Source organism: Lynx canadensis, chromosome C1 (assembly GCF_007474595.2).
Source record: "Lynx canadensis isolate LIC74 chromosome C1, mLynCan4.pri.v2, whole genome shotgun sequence".
NCBI classification, from domain to species: Eukaryota; Metazoa; Chordata; class Mammalia; order Carnivora; family Felidae; genus Lynx; species Lynx canadensis.
The window spans coordinates 216,867,246-216,886,759 of NC_044310.1; the positions used below are offsets into that span (position 1 = coordinate 216,867,246).

Consider the following 19,514-nt stretch of genomic DNA (forward strand, 5'->3'; position numbering starts at 1 on the left):
GTCTCTGGTGGCGTCTTATCAAGGCATACAAGACAGGCACACAGAACGAAAGAATCATGGCTGGCGGGCGGGTCTTAAGAAGTGATTCACCACCGTGGGGAGGAAAGATGGGGATCACTCCATACCATCTGGCAGCTGGGGGGCGGTTAGCTGGAAAAAAAAGCATATTCAATAAATACGACAAAAAACTGTTCACACTATGGAAAGTCACATGTCTCCAAATCTTGGTTAATGGGACAGCAAGGATTATAGAGGAAGAAAGTATTTGAAGCAAGTGGAAAGTTTGGGTGCTCCGATTGCAAGAAAACCTACCCCCAAACCAACTCTGCAAGCATCCCTTCCGTTGTTAAAGACCTCCCAGGGAGGAAATTCTCAGCTGACTCCGGACATTCACCCGGATATTACATCTTGTTGGTACAATGTTCTACCTTAAAATCTGCTGGTTAGCAAGTGAACAGAAGTCCGGCTAGGGAGTGCCAATCAAATGCTCAGCACTGCTCCAACATCTATGGGGTGGTGGTGAGAGAAAATACACAATCACCTTGAGCGGAGCCTGGCTGGCTCAGTCCATAGGGGATGTGACTCCTGATCTCAGGGTCGTGAGTTCAAGCATCTCGTTGGGTGCAGCACTTACGTAAAAAAAACCAAATCACTTTGAGACACAATTCCTGTTCTTTAGGATCCTCTAAAATGGAATTGGCAAGACAGGAGTAATGGATGACATGGTAGGGAACAATGCCAGCCGACCTAACGACGTTTTGCAACATGGGTTTGGATGGAAGTTTCGGACCAAAAAGGGACTTGGAGAAGGAAGACGCCACAGGGCAGTTGTACCTGGAATCATATCCCTGAAGCTCTGCTTCCTTCACAGATAGAGGATCTGAGCTCTAAGCAGTTCAGAGAGTCAGCCCAGGCCAGAGAGCAGATAAAGGGCACACTCAGTGGTCAGCTGGAGCCAGCCCGCGAAGGCTCATGAGATCCCACTGACCCATTTTCTAGAATTTTGCAAGCTGGCTGTTAAATGCTTTGTTCATTGTGGGCATTTTAGAATGCTAATTTCTATAAACTTACAATTAAGTAAATTACGTTACGAAGTCCTCAATACTCAAAACTCATCACTTCCTAATGATCTGACTGGGTGTTACTATATCATCTGCGCTCTCGGCATTGTGTATATCTGCCCTAGCTCCACGGTGAAAACACTACCTGAAGCGTGCCACGGCACCCATCTTCCCAACTGCGTTGTATCGGTTAGCGGCTTGAATGGGCGACGGGGATATTTACACTGTGGAAATGAGCAAATGCTCCCGAAGTTGAAGCAGAAGTTGCTCTGATTTGTCTGTTTACTCTTTTTTCTTGTGTTCCGTTTTTATTTTGCTGAAACACGCCCATGAGCCGTGAATCTGCTAAGTCCTTGCACTTTGGAGGTGTTTCCTGGGGTCCCTCCCACCTTTGGCAGTGTCCTTGGAGGAAACTTCCAGCACGCAGAGCCGCCCGTGACTGGCTTGTCGGACACGGATGTTCCTCGTACATAAGCTCTTCTCCCTCCTGCTTTACCCTTGGAGCTCTGAACGTTTATCAAAACGCGTCCAGGCGTGGACACTTACTCATTCATCACACTCTCCATTTGGTGGGTCTATTCACTATAAAAAGTTGTGTCTTCGACTCTGAAAATTTCCCTGCTATTATTGCCTCTTCCCCCATTTCTCTCTCTGCAATAAATGTTAGATAAAATTGCCAGGCCACCAGATTTATCTTCTGCTAGGCTGAACTTTTCTCCTGTATGTTCCATTTCTCCTTTATCTATTTGCGCTGTGTTATAGGAGGTTTCCTGAACATTATCTTCCAGAACGAATTTGATTTTCAGTTATGTCCATTGATTAATTTGGATTTATTTATAATTTTTTAAAAAGTTTACTTATTTAGAGAGAGAGAGCATGAGGGGAGGGAGGGAGGGAGGGAGAGAGAGGGAGAGAGGAGAGAGAGAAGTAGAGAGAGAGAATCCTAAGCAGGCTCCAGGCTGTCAGCACAGAGCCGGACATGGGGCTCGAACGCACGAACCGTGAGATCATGACCTTAGCCAAAGTTGGATGCTTAACCGATGGAGCCACCCAGATGCCCCTGGGGAAGTTCTTTTAGAGGCAACATATCCTCAAATCTACTGGTGACTTATTTATCCACATATTCTTTTTTTCTTCAAAATTCTGGAGAGCTTAAAACAAAAAAAAAAAAAAAAAAAAAACAACAGATTCCCAGTTTAATCCTGGGAGTGAGGAAGAATCAAGAAACTAGTAGTTTTGGAAAATCTTCAGGTGATTCTGATAACTATCCAGGCCAGCGTTTGGTAACCTGTAGCCCGCAGGTCAAACCTGGCTCAAATGCATGTTTTTGTGAGTAAAGTTATCCTGGATCACAGCCGAGCCCATTTATTTACATATTGTCTGTGGCTGCTTTCGTACTACAAGGACAATGTTAGATGGTTTGTGGCAGAGATTGTCTGGCCTGCAAAGCCTAAAATGATGACAGAGAAGGAGGAGGGGGAGGAGGAGGAGGGGGAGGGGAAGGAGGAGGAAGGGCCGTTTAAAAGAAGCATCACAGAAGACGACGCACGTATCATTTCCTGAATGAGTACACCCTCACTCTACAGAAGGAATCCCTCAACCCTTACAATAATCCGGCCAGGCGGGTATTTTTATCATATAAGAAACGAACCACAGAGGCTAATTAACTTTCCCAAATTCACACAGCTGGCAAATGGGAGAGGTAGGAAACAAGCAATCCCTGGCTTGTCTGACCCAAAGTCATGGTATGGGGTTTGGGACAGAAGCCTGGATGTAAGTTGAGGCTCAGCCATTTGCTGCCTCTAGGAGTTTGTAAAAGGCATTGGCACTGTTAAGGTTTAGTTTCCTCCTCTTTAATGGCAACAGTATCACACTGCGAAGACTGAGTGAAGCGCTCTATGTGAGATCCTGTTACAGACCCTGGCATCACGTGAGCCCTCGGTGCATTTACTGTGGCCGCCGCCATGTCAGCAGGTGCACCGACGTCTAAGTGTGTGAAACCCAGGAGTGCTAGGGGGCTACCATATAAAGAAAATTTCAGGGGTAAGAGAAAAACATCGAAGTTCATTTCAGAAGCTTCGAAACAAATACAGGATAAAATTCAAACACAGAACAAAATTTCACCTTGTTTACAAAAGACATTATCAACATTACAAATTTAAATTAATTAGTTGGAAAAACATAATCTTAAACACTCAATTGATGCTATATACTAAAACAAGCTCCAAATGGGTGAAATAGTTAATTGTAACACGTATGCACATAAGTGTGCATGCACGTGCACACACACACACACACACACACACACAATCTCTGAGAAATACCTGTGAACCTCTGGGAGTGATTTGTCAACTAGAAATACAATCAAGATGCTGTTAGAATACAGCACCCACTTAACAACACAAAGTCAGTGAAAAAAGATGAAAAAAAATTACACATATAACACTTTAAAAATATGCATTGAAAAGTCTAAGGAAATAATCCAATTGTCTGAGTTAAGTATAATGAAAACACACTTTTATGGTAGGAAAAAAAAAAAACCCAAAACCACTTTATAAGTGAATCTAGAATGAAAATCATAGGATCACTTTAAAGAACAACGTTGAAAACAAATGATCTAAATTTCCTTGCTATGCATGTGCTCAAATGCCTGACTCTACATTCTGTATCTTGTGCCAAAACAGATAGAAATTTCCTTTATTTAATCATTTTAAAAAGTACCCAATTCTTGTATTTTCCAGGTGATATTTTTTATTCCTAGTATGTACATTTTCAATGTATGAAGTAGAATCTTACAATTCACATATTTTTACCTGATCTCTTCAATGACTATTAAAAAAAATTTTTTTTAATGTTTATTTATTTCTGAGAGAGACAGAGACAGAATGCGAGTGGGTTAGGGGCAGAGAGAGAGGGAGACACAGAATCCGAAGCAGGCTCCAGGCTCCGAGCTGTCAACACAGAGCCGGACGTGGGGCTTGAACCCACGAGCTGTGAGATCATGACCTGAGCCGAAGTCAGACGCTCAACCGACTGAGCCACCCAGGTGCCCCACTTCAATGACTATTTTAAGTTCACAGTGTCCGTGAAGAGGTCAAAATAGATCTGTACCCCAATTTTTTTTTGTCTGCGATGAATGTGTAAAATTGTTTCGAAGTCTTGCGTTAATTTTCTGATTCTCTATCAGCCAATCATAGGGTCTTGCTTCACCCTCCCTTACATTGTTCTTATGGTAATTTACAGCAGATTTCTTTCATAGATGTACACATGCAAAATATATTTTTAGCTCGTCTTTTTCCCTTTTGTCTCTAAAAATGAAACATTGAGGAGGTGACTCTGATTTGGGTCTTGGCAATAGCTCCAGAACTCTGCGAAGCGTTCAGCCAACTTCCTTACACTTGCATGATCTTTGAGCAAAGCAGAGAAATTTCTCAGCTCTCACTGGAGTTTTGCAACAACCCCAGTGGTATGCACTCCGTCCTGAGCGTTCTTCCTCTACGTTCCCCGACTGGCGTCCACGTCCATTTTGGAGGCAGAGACGAGGATGTGACTATCCCACTGAACAGACGAGGACCCTGAGGATCATACCTAAGTGGCTCTCCCAAGTCGTTCTACATTAATGAAGAAGCTGGTAGTAGGGTTTCCCGATTCCTTCCGTTCTGTGTTCCTCCCGTGACACCATGCTGTGCCGTTAATATGTGTGTATTCATGCATGTTTCTTGATATAGACTTTCTCTGACGAAAAATACATTTGGGGTCATTTGCAGCTTCTTTCTCTAGTTGCTTTTGAATTTAAAGGTTATAATATATTTAGGTCCTATGTTAATGAGCAGCTTTTCCTTTGGGCTAAGATATCTTTTCCTCGTTAGCAACTTTGGTCATATGGAATTCAAATTTGTTAACTCACCGCATAAACAGCAACTCATTTAAAAATAAATTACAAATATTAAAGGGAAATAGAGAACATGATAATATAGTATATATTGAAATACATCAGCTGTAGAATAATGCATCTTAATGAAGGCTTCCCATGTGAATAAACCATTATATTTACAAGCTTTCCACAGTTAATGACCCGGAACCGCATAGCGAAACCTACGTTTATAGCAAGGTCCTCTGTCAGCAAAAATATACATATTAATAATTGATGTTGCCGTAAACATAGGACATCTGATGATGCTTCCCGGGTTTGCGGGGAAATAGGACTCCACGGTCCATTAACTTAAAATGCTTATCTAATGTTTGATGGGCTTTGTCTTTAAAAATCCTTGTTCAAATTAGTCAGATAAAATGGACATTTGTCCACATGAAAATCTGTTCAATTTATCAGTCACAAATACACTTGCAGATAAGTGATTTAATGCTGGCAACTTTCTCCAGAAGCTCATTGTCTTGGGGGGGGGGTTGCGTCTTTATGGTGCTTTGTTGTCACTGAAGGCGAAGCTGGAACGGGTCTGGAGGAGGGAAAAAGTCCACTCTGGGCAAATGACCATCCCGTGAAATCTCTTGCTGTCATCAGTGCAGAGATCAATTAGCTCCAGAGCCTTCTGATCGCAGCGTGTGCTGGTGTTCATTAGGAAGCATCTAGAGGCGGGCTCAGTGGGCTCCCTGCTCCCGCCTCACGCTGTGGAGGAAACAGCTCTTCGGTTGATCCATTTCAAGATGGGGTGTGCGCGTGCGTGCGTGCGTGTATGCTCCTTAGTTTATGAAAACAAGCCATTTTGTTCCGTCATTTCGTTCCAGAGTAACAGACCTATATTTATATGTGTGTGTTTATACAAATACACCTACTTAAAAAAGAGGAACCCAGCAGAAGAAGTGGAATAAAATTGTAAGCAGACCCATAGCCAACGGTAGTCTCCTGCCCTCTGCCCAGAGTAGTTATGGTAAGGCCTTATTTTAGGATGCCGCAATTTTAGTGCGTGCAAAACTATTAGATAATAAAAAATTTTCTAGCTCGTTAAGCCTAACTTCTAAAAATTGTTTCGTAGATTTAAGATTTGCTTCCTTAGGAGCTGGGCTAGGACAGTCACGTTGAGTTTACAACTGATAAGTGATAGAAGCTTACTCGGCCACATTTGTGTCCTACTTTCTTTGAAATATATGTATATTTTTTTCTAGAGAGAGAGAGAGAGAGAGAGAGAGCTCAGGTTGGGGAGAGGAGCAGAGAGAGAGAAAGAGAGGGAATCTCAAGCAGGCTTCATGCTCAGCATAGAGCCCGACTCAGGGCTCAATCCCACGACCCTGGGATCATGACCTGAGCAGAAATCAAGAGTCAGACGCTCAACTGACCGAACCACCCAGGTGCCCCTCTTTAAATATTTTTAAAATAAACACTTCGATGCCACTTGTAGGTTGTGAGGCACTAGTTTAAGAGGTTTACAAATACTAATTTATTCCTCCTAATAACCTTATGAGTAGGTGGCATTATTATCTTCATTTTATACAGGAGGAAACTGAGGCACTGAAAGGTCAAGAACTTGACCAGGGTCACACAGCCATGAAGCGGCAGTCTGGGGCTTTGGCCCAAGGCGTCTATTTCCGGCATCTCTGCTCCCACCCTCTATGCTCAGCTGTCTCTCCAGTGACAGGTTTCTTCCAGCTTAACCCATTTTGTCTGAAAATGTTTAAAAAAATTTTTTTTTAACATTTACTTATTATTGAGATAGAGAGAGAGAGAGAGAGAGAGAGAGAGAGACAAAGCACGAGCAGGGGAGGGGCAGAGAGAGGGGGAGACACAGAATCCGAAGCAGGCTCCAGGCTCTGAGCCGTCAGCACAGAGCCCGACGCGGGGCTCGAACCCGCAAATTGCAAGATCGTGACCTGAGCCGAAGTCAGACACTTAACCGACTGAGCCACCCAGGTGCCCCTGAAAATGTTTTTTTTTTTTTTTTAATGGGTACTATAGATCATACTTTAAAAAATGTGCGTTTGTAATTTTGGTAGATACTGCCGATGCTTTCCCACAAAGACGTTGCAAGATTTCCTCTTCGCACAACAGTGTACAAAGCCCATCTTTCCATACTTAACTTAAATAGATAAAAAAAGTTGGGCAGTTTAGTAAGCAATTTAGAATCACGAAGGACATGAACATCTAAACCCACGATATTAAATCATTTGAAGAAAAGTAACAGCTGGTGCTCACATAGTGCTTACCGTGTGCTCTACGTGAGACACTATCTTAAATGCTTTCCAGAGAGCAGTTTCCTTAGGAATTAACACGAAATCTACGAGTGTGGTGCCATGGCCATTTCCATCCCGCCTATGTGGAAATCATGGCACCCAGAAGTCATGTCACTCCCGGAAGTCCCCACAGCTGGGAAACGGTAGAACCAGATCTGAATGCGGATGGGCGGGCTCCGGAATTCATGGCCTTCACCACTCTACTTGCTACATTAACAGACTGTGTAACAAGCCCAAATCTAAGGTAGTTGAGGATGAACGTTCTGCCCTTGGATGTAGGCTAAGAAATTCTGGGATCGGGGCGCCTGGGCGGCTCAGTTGGTTAAGTGTCCGACTTCGGCTCAGGTCATGATCTCATGGTTTGTGAGTTCAAGCCCCGCGTGGGGCTCTGTGTTGACAGCTCATAGCCTGGAGCCTGCTTCGGATTCTGTGTCCCCCTCTCTCTCTGTTCTGCCTCGCTCCTGCTGTGTCCCCCTCTCTCTCAAAAATAAATAAACGTTAAAAAAATTAAAAAAAAAAAAAAGAAATCCTGGGATCAGGCTACAAAGGAAGGATAAGAGAATTCTTTTTGTCATGTAATTTCTGATGATCTGGGGACATGGAACAAGAATAAAGCAGAATTAAAACAGTAACAACTTAATATCAAACGAAAGGTTTCTGAGTAGGTAGGCTGTAAATCCCATTTAACAGAAAATGGTGCCCTCCCTCAAGCTCTGATCTCTCTGCCCAGCCTAAGAGCCTTTTGCATACACCTGACCCAGGGTCACTGCTTTTCCTGGGTTGCAAACTTTTTTCTGGTGCATCACATACAGTGCGTGTGGCTTGCGGGGGCAGCACTTGCTGCCTTAGGGGACTGTCACAATTCTCCCCCCACAGCTACATGGGGTGGTTGCAGATCAGAGTCAGACCGCGTGCGCTGCTCCAACTCCATCACTTTCTGAGATCCTACTTTCAACAGACTAATTTCAAGTTCATTAATCTGAGTAGCAAATAACAAAGGCCAGGAGAGTGTGTATTTTGAAATTAGTGGCATGGGTATTTTCTGCAACAGTATATTTTGGAATATACTGTGTTTCATTACGTAGACAAGTTATCACACTTCTTCAGATTCAGTTATCGCGACAACGTACTATACTTTTCCAAGATGATTCACGTTGGCCACTGCTCCTTGAAGGCCTATCCTACCCCAAGCTGTAGGTCAGGCCCTTTGCCTGGAATCTCTCTGCGAAATAGGTAGCAGCATCCTGCTCTTACAGAAGGAGAAACTGAGGCTCAAGGGAGGGAGGGTATGCCACCCAAAGACCTCCCACAGGCCCCCGTGTAGAACTGGGTGCACAAGCGGGCCACCCAGAAACCTGTCTTCATCAACATGGCGGAGTAGACTCTTTAAAGCTGGTGCCTGGAGACGTGCACTCATTTCTAAGATGCTGCCTCCGCCAGGGACGCTTAGGAAACAGTTCTTTCGCCTTCAAAAAGTAAACTAAAACTAAAACTACACAAAACCCCCACGAATCATGACAAATCTGTTTTTTTTTTCCTGAGAATAAATTTCCAGAAACAAACATCATTTGAACTGTAATGAATAATATATATGACCAAGCCGGATGATGTCGGTTTCGGTTGGAACTAAAGTCGTGACCACAAAGAGCACGTCCTCTTGGTCCTTCTCTCCTTTTGGCTCTGAGAGCAGTTCCCCAGGAAGAGCCCATGACCACCGATGGCTCCTGACGTACATACAGTCTTCCCAAGTGGGGCTTCTGAGGGGGCTGCGTTTCAGGAGCTCACTGGGTGCCCAAGCTCCAACTTTGGGTTGTTATTATTGTTATCATTTATTTATTTATTTTGAGAGAGAGAGAGACAGAGAGCGAGCAGGGGAGGGGCAGAGAGAGAGGGAGACAGAGAATCCCAAGCAGGCTCCGCACTGTCAGCCCAGAGCCCAACGTGGGGCTCGATCTCACCAACTGCGAGTTCATGACCAGAGCTAAAACCAAGAGTCGGACGCTTAACCGACTGAGCCAGCCGGGTGCCCTGGGGTTATTTGTTAATAAGGAAGACCAGATTGACCAACAGATAATTTATAATACAGCTTGTTTGATGTTAGAATCTGAAGGTGAGCAGGGTTTTATGGTGCTTTGAAGACTTAGTTGACTCATTTCCAAGCGACGGCTCTTCCTCTTTAATAACTGTCCCCCAGCATTATTATAATGAAAACATCGCTAGCTCCAGGGTAACATAAAATATACGATGGGCACGACCATAGGACAAATTATTTCAAAGGGATCCACAGAATGAAATATATTACATTCATTAATTTTCCTTCCACTCGATTCACCCCATTGGCTCTGCCAATTAAAATAAGTGCACATGAATTTTTAGAGTGCTATTTATTTTCTTTTGTAGATTTTAGAATATAAATATTTAAAATGGCAATATCAAGAAAATAATTTATGTGACAATGGTAAAGGAAACATTTGGTCAGGAAAGGAAGGCATAATGATGTCTCTTGCTCTAATTCTGGTTTTAGTTACTAAATACCTGGAAATAGACCAAGCTTCCCAAAACGTACAAATACTATTTTGATCAGATAAGTCAACGGCTTATTCACTGGCGTGATGTAACGAAATGAAGTTATGGGAAAATGAAATTTTAAAACGAGTGGACAATATCTTCATTAGTGATATAGTGGAAAATATATTCAATTGAAAACATTTCTTGGATTTGGGGTAATGGCTTTTTATGGTTATCAGCCAGAGGACAGGAGATACCATTCTCTTAAAAATTGAATCCATACATTTCTCGATGGTGTAAAATTTCAATAGAATACACACCACCAGCAGGAGACGTACTTGGAAGAAAAAAAAAAAGGCAAACCAGAGAAAGTCACATTTAACGCAAAACAGACAAGTTGCTCTCTTTATATTATCCAAACCCTGAACGGCTGAAGAATTAACACAGACTTCTTTGATTTGAGCTGAACAGATATAAACTCCAAAGTAAAACAGAAAAAATACAGTAATAAACACGTAATTCTGTCTTTGTGTGCTATCGGTGTAAGCAATTAAGATTCTCGGATGAAAAAGAGTGCTAGGCTATTCCCGAGTTTCTGGCTACGTGTTACACGTAATAGACATCCAGGACATGCATGCTGAATTAAATTAAAAGGAAATTGTTGAACCAAACTGCTAATGTAAAATTTCATGTCAAACTTAGATGATCTTAGATTGAATGTTTTGACTGCTAGTTAAGTTTGGAAAGTACAAAGTTGGAGTGAACCATTGTTTTTATCACGATATCGTACATGTGTCTGCCTCTTCAGGGCGGGAGGGAGAAACAGATTTATATCTTTGTCTGTCTCCCCATCCATATGCACCAAATGATGTGGAGATCTTAGGAGAAAAAAAATTGGTATGATTCTACGGCCACTTGCTTTCATTTTAAATGTGTACTTTTTCCCAGTTAATGAAGTAAAGTTTAAGCATGTTGAAAAATACAATTACAGACAAACAATCTTCCAAAGTCCCCACATTAAAAAAAATGAATGCTATTGTACACGGTATCTTTTCTTTCTTTTGCAAGCGCATAGATGTGTGTATATATTTAGTTGAAATCATATCAAATTATATGTGTAATTCCAAACCTTGAATTTTTACTTTGAGCGTTTTCATGTCATCAAAAACTAATCATAAACATAGTTCTCAAAGGTGACATACGACTGCATTAATGTGGGTCCACTAGAAGTTATTTAACTACGTCCTTACTCTGAACCGGCTTTATCCCCAATTTGTCATTATCAAAAAGAACACTGGAGGAGACTTCCATGGGCATAAATCTCTATTTCGGATGGTTTCCTCAAGACAGAGATAGAACGTTGTGGGGACAGGATGTAAACATCTTAACATCTTGCACTTTGCTCATCGTCTTTTAGAAAGGCAGAGTCCATGTAACTCATGGCGTCTCCTCCCACCCTTGCCAATAATTACAACTTGAAAAAAATTTTTTCTTTTGCTTGTAAGATAGAAACAACTTAGCTTATTTCACTAATTCTTTTTTTTTAATGTTTACTTATTTATTTTGAGGGGGGCAGAGGGAGAGAGAGGGAGAGAGAGAGAATCCCAAGCAGGCTCCACGCTGTCAACACAGAGCCCAATGTGGGGCTCGATCTCACAAAGCGTGAGATCATGACCTGAGCCGAAACCAAGAGTCGGTCATTTAACCGACTGAGGCGCCCAGATGTCCCATATGTCACTAATTCTAAGATGCGTGGTTTTCATAATTAACGTGTCCGAAATTAGGGATGGATGTGGATTACAATCAAGGCGGTGTTTTGTTTTATCAGACAGTACTCTCTTTAAGAGCATGTAAAAATCACGGTGCGTCTTATAATTGATGACATCTCAGATTCAAGGAAACGCAGTATCTCATTTAATTTTTGATTTGTGTTTTTTGACCACTAGCGAATAGTCATGATTCTCATAGAATCATTTCAGTATATGCCGCAATGTCCCAGTGAATTGAAAAACAGTTTTTTTAATTGTGGCTAAAAAAAAAAAAACAAACCCATAAGAGGCACTTTTTAGGGATACAGTTGAGCAGTGTTCTGCGTCTTCACACTGCTGCGAAACAGATCTGTAGAACTTTTTGATTTTGCAAAACTGCAGCCCCACACCCACTGGGCAATGACTGCCGGCCCCCCCCCCCCCCCCCCCCCCCCCCCCCGAGCCTTTGGCAGTCACGATTCTGCTCTCTGTGTCTCTGTTTCTGATGACTCTGGGTGCCTCATACAAGTGGAATCGGGCAGTATTTATCTTTTCGTGACTGCGTATTTCACGTCACACAATGTCTTCAAAGTTCGCCTATGCTATAGCATGCGACAGGCTTCCTTTTTATGACTAAATAGTATTCCACCCAGGGAACGTGTTAAATCGTAGACATCAGCAACGGCTGGCCGGGACTGCTCACCCACGTGGCTCTTTCAGCACACCCAAGCAGGTGCACAGCAAGAGATGGGCTGGGGTCCCAGGTGTCTCGATACCAAAGAGAAATGTTGACTCATTTTTTTTAAACTCAGAGATCAAAAGGAAATCAAGAAAATAGGTGATGAAGATCGAGGTATTTCTTAAATCGTACATACATACTGTATGATCATATTTTTTAAGACAATAAAGGGTGGATGTCACAATTTAGGCTTTATAAACACGTGCAGTGGCATTAGACCTTTCCACCGGCTGACTACGCCCTTCCAAGTGTCCAGAAGATGGGCCTGAATTCTTTCCACAAGCCAAATAATTCGTATTTTCAATTCTGTGCTGATAACGGAGGTGGTGCACAGGGGTCATAGTGGCAGGGTGGAGTGGTTGGTCCAGGACACGGGGCCGAAGGGAGATACAAGATATTCCAACATCAAGTGTATTTACCCCGCTGTTGGTTACTTAGAACGTGCCATCATAACACGGATGAAAATTATACAGCAGTAGCCCGAATATGGGGCTCAATTACAGTTTTTCTATATTTAATAATATCGCTGATAAGGTCTCATAATTTATTTAAATCCTCAAGTCCCAGAAAAGAAACTAATATTTTTATATGAGAAGACCTGATAGAAATATGGGTGAAAGGAACACATCGATGGTTGATCACAGAACTGAGAGAGCTATTGTGCCTCACTGTGCTCGTATCACCCACACACTGGTCCCCACTTGATTTCTCTAAAAGTGAGAAGGTGGAATGCAGTCTTAGAAAATATAACTTAAATACAAAAAGGAAAGAGTAATATAATGAAACCCACTTTCCTACACTGGTTACAAAAGTATAAATAACATTTGTTATTTTTTTACGTCTCACGTTATTCTCTGAGTTCATATATATACATATATATGTATATATATTTAAAATTTTTTAATGTTTGTTTATTTTTTGAAAGAGAGAGAGACAGAGTGCAAGCGGGGGAGGGGCAGACAGAGACACAGAATGCAAAGCAGGCTCCAGGCTCTGAGCTGTCAGCACAGAACCCGATGTGGGGCTTGAACCCACGATCTATGAGGTCACGACCTGAGCCGAAGTTGGATGCATAACCTCTCTGAGTATATTAATTGTTAAAAATAGAAAGCAAGAAAAATCATAAATCCTGATTTTTGTCCTACCGAGATATACATTTGGTAAGAAGTACACAGACGTGGGAAAATGTATTGTGAATCGGTATTATTTAAAGTTTCGGGGCACCTGGGTGGCTCCGTCGGTTAAGCGCCTGACTTCAGCTCAGGTCATGAGCTCACGGCTTGTGAGTTTGAGCCCCGCGTTAGGCTCTGTGCTGACAGCTCAGAGCCTGGAGCCTGCTTCGGATTCTGTGTCTCCCTCTCTCTCTGCCCCTCCCCTGCTCATGCTCTGTCTCTCTCAAAAATAAATAAACATTAAAAAAAAATTTAAAGGTTCAGTTAACAAGAAAGCTACAAACTGTCTAAACCATGATTCCTACCATTTTCTCCTCGGATAAAATTTTGAACATGTACTTTATGTGTAATTTTTTAGACATAAAAAACACGTTTATTGTAGAAAAGTGTAAGAATAAGCGAAAGCATTAAAAATAGGATCACGGGGTTCACATTTTACACTTGGCACGTTACACAGAAACTCTAAACACACTTCTAAAGCCACACAATGGCATGTTTTAACTGTGTGAACTGTTTCTGGGCACCTGTCTACCGAGTATAAAACTGCTCTGATACGAATAATTATATATCGTAAATGTTGCTCACATTCTTTTTTTTTTTTAGCATGGAGATTGCAAGGGTCAGGATTACTGAGCAAACAGGCCTGAGTGTTTTTTTTTTTTTAAATGTGTTTGATGTTTATTTATTTTTTGAGAGAGAGACACAGAGAGACAGAGCATGAGTGGGGGAGGGGCAGAGAGAGAGGAGACACAGAATACAAAGCAGGCTCCAGGCGCTGAGCTGTCAGCACAGAGCCCTACTCGGGGCTTGAACTCACGAATTGCTAATCACGACCTGAGCCAAAGTCAGATGCTTAACCGACTGAGCCCCCCAGTCTCCCTTGTGCTTTAATGTTTATAAGGAGACCAACTGTCCTCAGAAGGGTGGGTGCGCACTTAAACCCTGGTTATTGTCCCCGGGCTGCACCTGCCCCTGGGTCCTCGCCCAGTCCGGGCATCGCCATTACCGGCTTTCTTTTCCTTTCTTAGCAGAGATTTAAAAAACATGGCACGAGAGCACTGCCGGGCTGGCTCTTCCTCTCCACCCCTCTCCTGCCGCACCCCCCCCCCCCCCCCGCCGTCATTCCGGCCTCCCTGTGGGGCTCCCCCAGTCTCCCCGCCCTCCCTCCCTCCCTTCCTCCCGGTAAATGCCCTGACCATCCAACTGCATCCTGGCACCTGCTTCTCACAGGCCCCAAGTGAAAGCCGGGATGCGGAAAATCACTTGGCATTCGCTGTAGTGATTAGTTTGTTTGGGTATTTGTTTTTTTACCTCTTTGGTCTGTTTCGATCTTTGTACTTCCCTAGATCACCTTCTCTGTTCAGTATTTTCTAATTTATTACCTTAGTCACTCAGGATACTATCTAATAGTTTTTTGTTTTTTTTTTTTTGTAAAGCTTATTGGTATTTGTGGTTATCTGTGTTTCTTTTCTTCTTTTAGCCCCACTCGAGCTTGGTACATGATTAGCATTTTCAAAGCCTCAGCCACAGTATCTATCAATGTTTTTATCCCGGCATTAAATATGGGGCACTGAACTACATCCTGCTCACAACCGCACAAGCTTGGAAGTGGATATTACCCACGTGGGCCTCAGATGACAGCTGCCAGCAGCCTTGTGAGACCCTGAGCGGGAGACTTAGCTAAGCCCAGACTCCCGACCCACAGAAACTGAGCTGATGAGTGTGTGTTTAAGCTGCTAGGTTGTGGTCATATTGTTACGCGGCAATAGATAACTAATACACACCCATTCAGCTCTGATTCAGTCATCCCCACGGAGATCTGCCCCCAAAAGCCAGCTAGCTCAGTGCAAACCCATTCTCTTGACCACAAATACTGACGGAGGTCAGGGCAGACGTCACGCAGGAATGGCGGTTTGTGAGCAATTAAGAGCTTATTCCCACGCCCGGAACGCTCTGCATATTCCAAGGGAGATGTGTACACGGACACGTGACTGCTCTGTCCAGATCCCCCGGGCACACTCCCGCACAGTGCGGGCCGTTCCATTCTCTTCAGTCACGGGTTACCTATTTTTCTTTCCTCTCTTCCCACAAAAACTCTCTAAGACACAAGTCTCAAGAAAGCCACATGCACGTCCTGCCTGTAAGAGAACTTACCATACCCAGGAATATCATCTCCTCCTGCCTCAGTTTTTCGGTTTTCTTATGTTGATGGAAACCTCGCCAGACCTAAAAAGAAATAAATGGTTATTTGTCTAATACATTAAAACAAAAACAAAAGCCCTGTCCCACCCTTTCTCCCGTTTCAAATGATACAATGACTATGCAGTCAAGGCTGTGCGCGTGTGTGTGTTGATGGAATATTTTTTCTTCTGTGATCACAGGCAAAAAATTTCAAGAAAGAACAAACGGCCTATTCGCTGCCTGAGCACCCAACTGTGGACCCAGAGCCACCCTACTGAACAAGGGGGGGCGGGGCGCCGTCCTGTTCACCCACGGGCTGGACAGGATCCACACTCGCCCAACACCCTGGAAGCAAATCTGCCAACCACACAGCCCACCTGCTGGCCCAGACATCCTCCCGGCTGCCAGACGGCCGTCATCCACAAGACGAGCGACAACAGGTGCCGGCGAGGGTGAGGGGAAAAGGAACCTCCCACACTGCCGGTGGGCGTGTGAACGGGGGCAGCCACTGGGGACATGGTATGGGGGTTCCTCGAAAAATTAAAAACAGAACTACCCTACACCCCAGCAATCCCACGTCTGGGTACATATCTGAAGGAAACGAAGTCACGGACTTGAAGAGAGACGTACACATTATTTCAATGCACGTTCGTCGCAGCATTATTTACAATTGATACAACGATGGAAACCACCTGTCAGTGGATGGGTGAATGGATAAAAAAGGTGGTATATACTATATACACACAACGGAATATTATCCAGCTAAAAAAAAAAAGAAGAAGGAAATCTGAGCACCGGAGTGGCTCAGTCAGTTGAGCATCCGACTTTGGCTCAGGTCATGGTCTCAAGGTCTGTGAGTTCGAGCCCCACGTCGGGCTCTGTGCTGACAGCTTGGAGCCTGGAGCCTGCTTCGGATTCTGTGTCTCCCCCTCTCTCTGCCCCACCGCTCCTCTCACTCTCTCTCTCTCAAGATAAATAAACATATAAAAAATTTTAAAAAAAGGAAATCCTGATATTTGTGTCAACATGCATGAATTTTGAGGGCAGCATGCTAAGCAAAAGAAGGCCACATAGAGAAGGACAACCACTATTATGATCTCACTTGCATGTGGAATCTAAAAACACTGACCCTGTGGAAATAGATGTCTAGTAGTTTGGGTATCTGAGTAGGTTTGGGATCGCTAGGGGCTGGGAGTTGAAGAAAATGGGGGAAAGTGGCCAGAAGGCACCAACTTCCAGTTGTCAGATGAATGAGTTCGCCTCCTTCAACAACACTGTGCTGTGTGCTTCAAAGCTGCTTAAAAGAGTTGATCTGAAGGGTGCTCACTATCGAAAACTGGTAATTATGTCACGTGATGGACGTTTAATTACCCTTACAGTGAGAATCACTTTGCAATATATACGTATATCACATCACGACATCATACATCTTAAACGTACACAATGTTTTATGTCAAATGCATCGCAATAAAGCCGGGGGAGGGAGAGGAGAAATGGCTTCTAATTCTCATTAGTGAGAGTCCCCTACCCAGGTTTCTTCAAGAGAAACTTCCAGATTGCAGGAGTGTGGGGCTAGATCTAAGGATGGCACTTCATAGTTTTAAAAGAAAAATTTCCACCACAATGGGGGGAGATATAACACGGTCACGTCCAAGATTGATACAACTCAAGCTCTGAACTCAGATGCTTGTCTAGAACTTCATCACAGGAACATAAAGAACACGGTCTGTTAGCGGTCCCCCTGCACCCTTCTGCCCGCCCCCATCAAGAACCCAGAGGGAGGGGGTCCTGACCCTCCGGCTGGGGTCTGTGTCCTCATGCTCTCTTTCTCTCTTATCTGGTTCCAATTTGCCTCATGTTTCCATCTCCTGAATTTACTGTAAGCAGCCTTGGCCTCCATTTGGAAAAAGGTGTGGAGCAGACCCCCAGTGCTCATCCAACAAAGCAGGGGGACCTCAGGCCTGCTTCAGAAAGGAACATTGGGGTGCCCGGGTGGCTCAGTCGGTTAAGCGTCTGACTCTTGATTTCAGCTCAGGTCATGGTCTCACGGTTCATGGGATTGAGTCCTGCATCGGGCTCTGCGTTCACAGCACAGAGCCTGCTTGGGATTCTCTCCCCCTCTCTCTGCCCCTCCCCTGCTCTCCCTCTCTCTCTCTCTCACAACAAATAAATAAACATTTAAAGGAACGAGGATGTCCTGGTCACCAGCCAGAGGGGTTGACCTTTGCTCCCCTTCTGTGATTACGTCTGTGTGTGAACGCGCTTTTATTTTTTATTTTTTTAAATTTATTATTTTTTTTAACGTTTATTTATTTTTGAGACAGAGAGAGACAGAGCATGAATGGGGGAAGGGCAGAGAGAGAGGGACACAGAATCGGAAGCAGGCTCCAGGCTCTGAGCCATCAGCCCAGAGCCCAACGCGGGGCTCGGACTCACGGACCGCGAGATCGTGACCTGGCTGAAGTCGGACGCTTAACCGACTGCGCCACCCAGGCGCCCCCAAACAGTTATTTTAATTTGTTTTTAATGTCTATTTGTTTTTGAGAGAGTGAGGGAGGGAGACAGAGTGTGAGTGGGGGGAGGGCCAGAGAGAAAGAGGGAGACACAGAATCGGAAGCAGGCTCCAGGCTCTGAGCCATCAGCCCAGAGCCCAACGCGGGGCTCGAACTCACAGACTGCGAGATCGCGACCTGAGCTGAAGTCGGATGCTTAACCGACCGAGCCACCCAGGCGCCCCTGAACGCGCTTTTAAAAATTCATTAGGGATTGACATCCTCACTGAATGTTTCGCGACACTCTTCCCAACGATTATCAATGATCTTTGAAAATATTTGAATAAAATGCCCTGCATGTTACACCTATTTATAATACAATTAAAAACAAAATAAAACAACACGTGACCAAGCTTACTTAACGGTTGTCCCCAGGGTAAGATAATAAATCTTTCCAGCATTTAAAATCCAGTTCTCTTAAAGGCAGAATTTTGGAATTTTGGGTTCCAGGGCTCACCCTGACCCTGGTGTGCATTTCTAGCTGTGTCAAGGCACCTGCCCCCGCTCCACCAGCACCCTGCCCGCACCTTCTGAATCTGCAGCGCTGCGGCCTCCAGATCCGCTACTTTCTCGCTAAGGAACTTGGCTTGTTTCGCTCTGTATTCTTGAAGAAAGATCTGCTTCATGAACATGGCTCTTAGACGACCCTGCCGCGCCCTCTCAGCGATCTGGATTACTTTCACGGCCTCTTCTAGGGGTATACTCTTCACAGAGTATTTCTGCAAAAACATTCAAGGTAAATCAGTGTTTAAACATGTTTACTACATCAGTTGATCCTGGGAGACTCACAAGCTGACTTCGAACACAACTTTGCTGAAAGTTCCCAAACTGTCGATAAAGAGTCTGAGAGTTGTCTCGTTCCGTCATCTTAAATTATGTGGATTTTGATAACATGCCACGCTGGTGCTCTGGTCCCATATTTAAGGATCCCGTAAGCTTTCCTCTACCATTCCGAACAAAATCCTAATGAGTTCCACAATATTTTAGGTTGGCAGAAAATTATACCAGGAATGCCAATAAAATGGATTCAATAAAACTCAAAATCGCTATCAGTGTTTGATTAACTTAATAGTGGAAACATATAAATTAAAAACACATCTTTAATACGAGACCTTGAAATGTAAAATACACAGGCAGTAAAATGCTGGCTTCAAAATCAATTACGGGATGATGTAGTGAATACGAGTAAGGCTAAAATCATTTCAGGAGTATTCAATTTATGTATGAAATGTCTTCTAGTACCTACGTGTTTGCATTTCAGAACATCCGAATGGGACGGGAAGATTATGTCTGGAGAAAAATCAGAGCTCGTGCAGGAAAATGCTGCCTTTGGAGACGTCAGGTGGGGGTTGTGGAGGCACAGCCCGGTG

At 43.8% G+C, this 19,514-nt stretch overlaps 1 protein-coding gene across 1 annotated transcript in view; it reads right to left on the minus strand.

Annotated features, from left to right (window-relative positions):
* The window catches only part of IQCA1 (IQ motif containing with AAA domain 1), a 117,888-nt gene that overhangs the window by 83,074 nt on the left and 15,300 nt on the right, over window positions 1–19,514 (minus strand). The window contains exons 4-5 of the mRNA XM_030323789.1: window positions 18,672–18,863; window positions 15,566–15,637 (exon numbers count right to left, since the gene is read on the minus strand). Of these exons, the coding sequence (XP_030179649.1) occupies window positions 15,566–15,637; window positions 18,672–18,863 (264 nt within the window). The remainder of the gene's footprint in view (window positions 1–15,565; window positions 15,638–18,671; window positions 18,864–19,514) is intronic.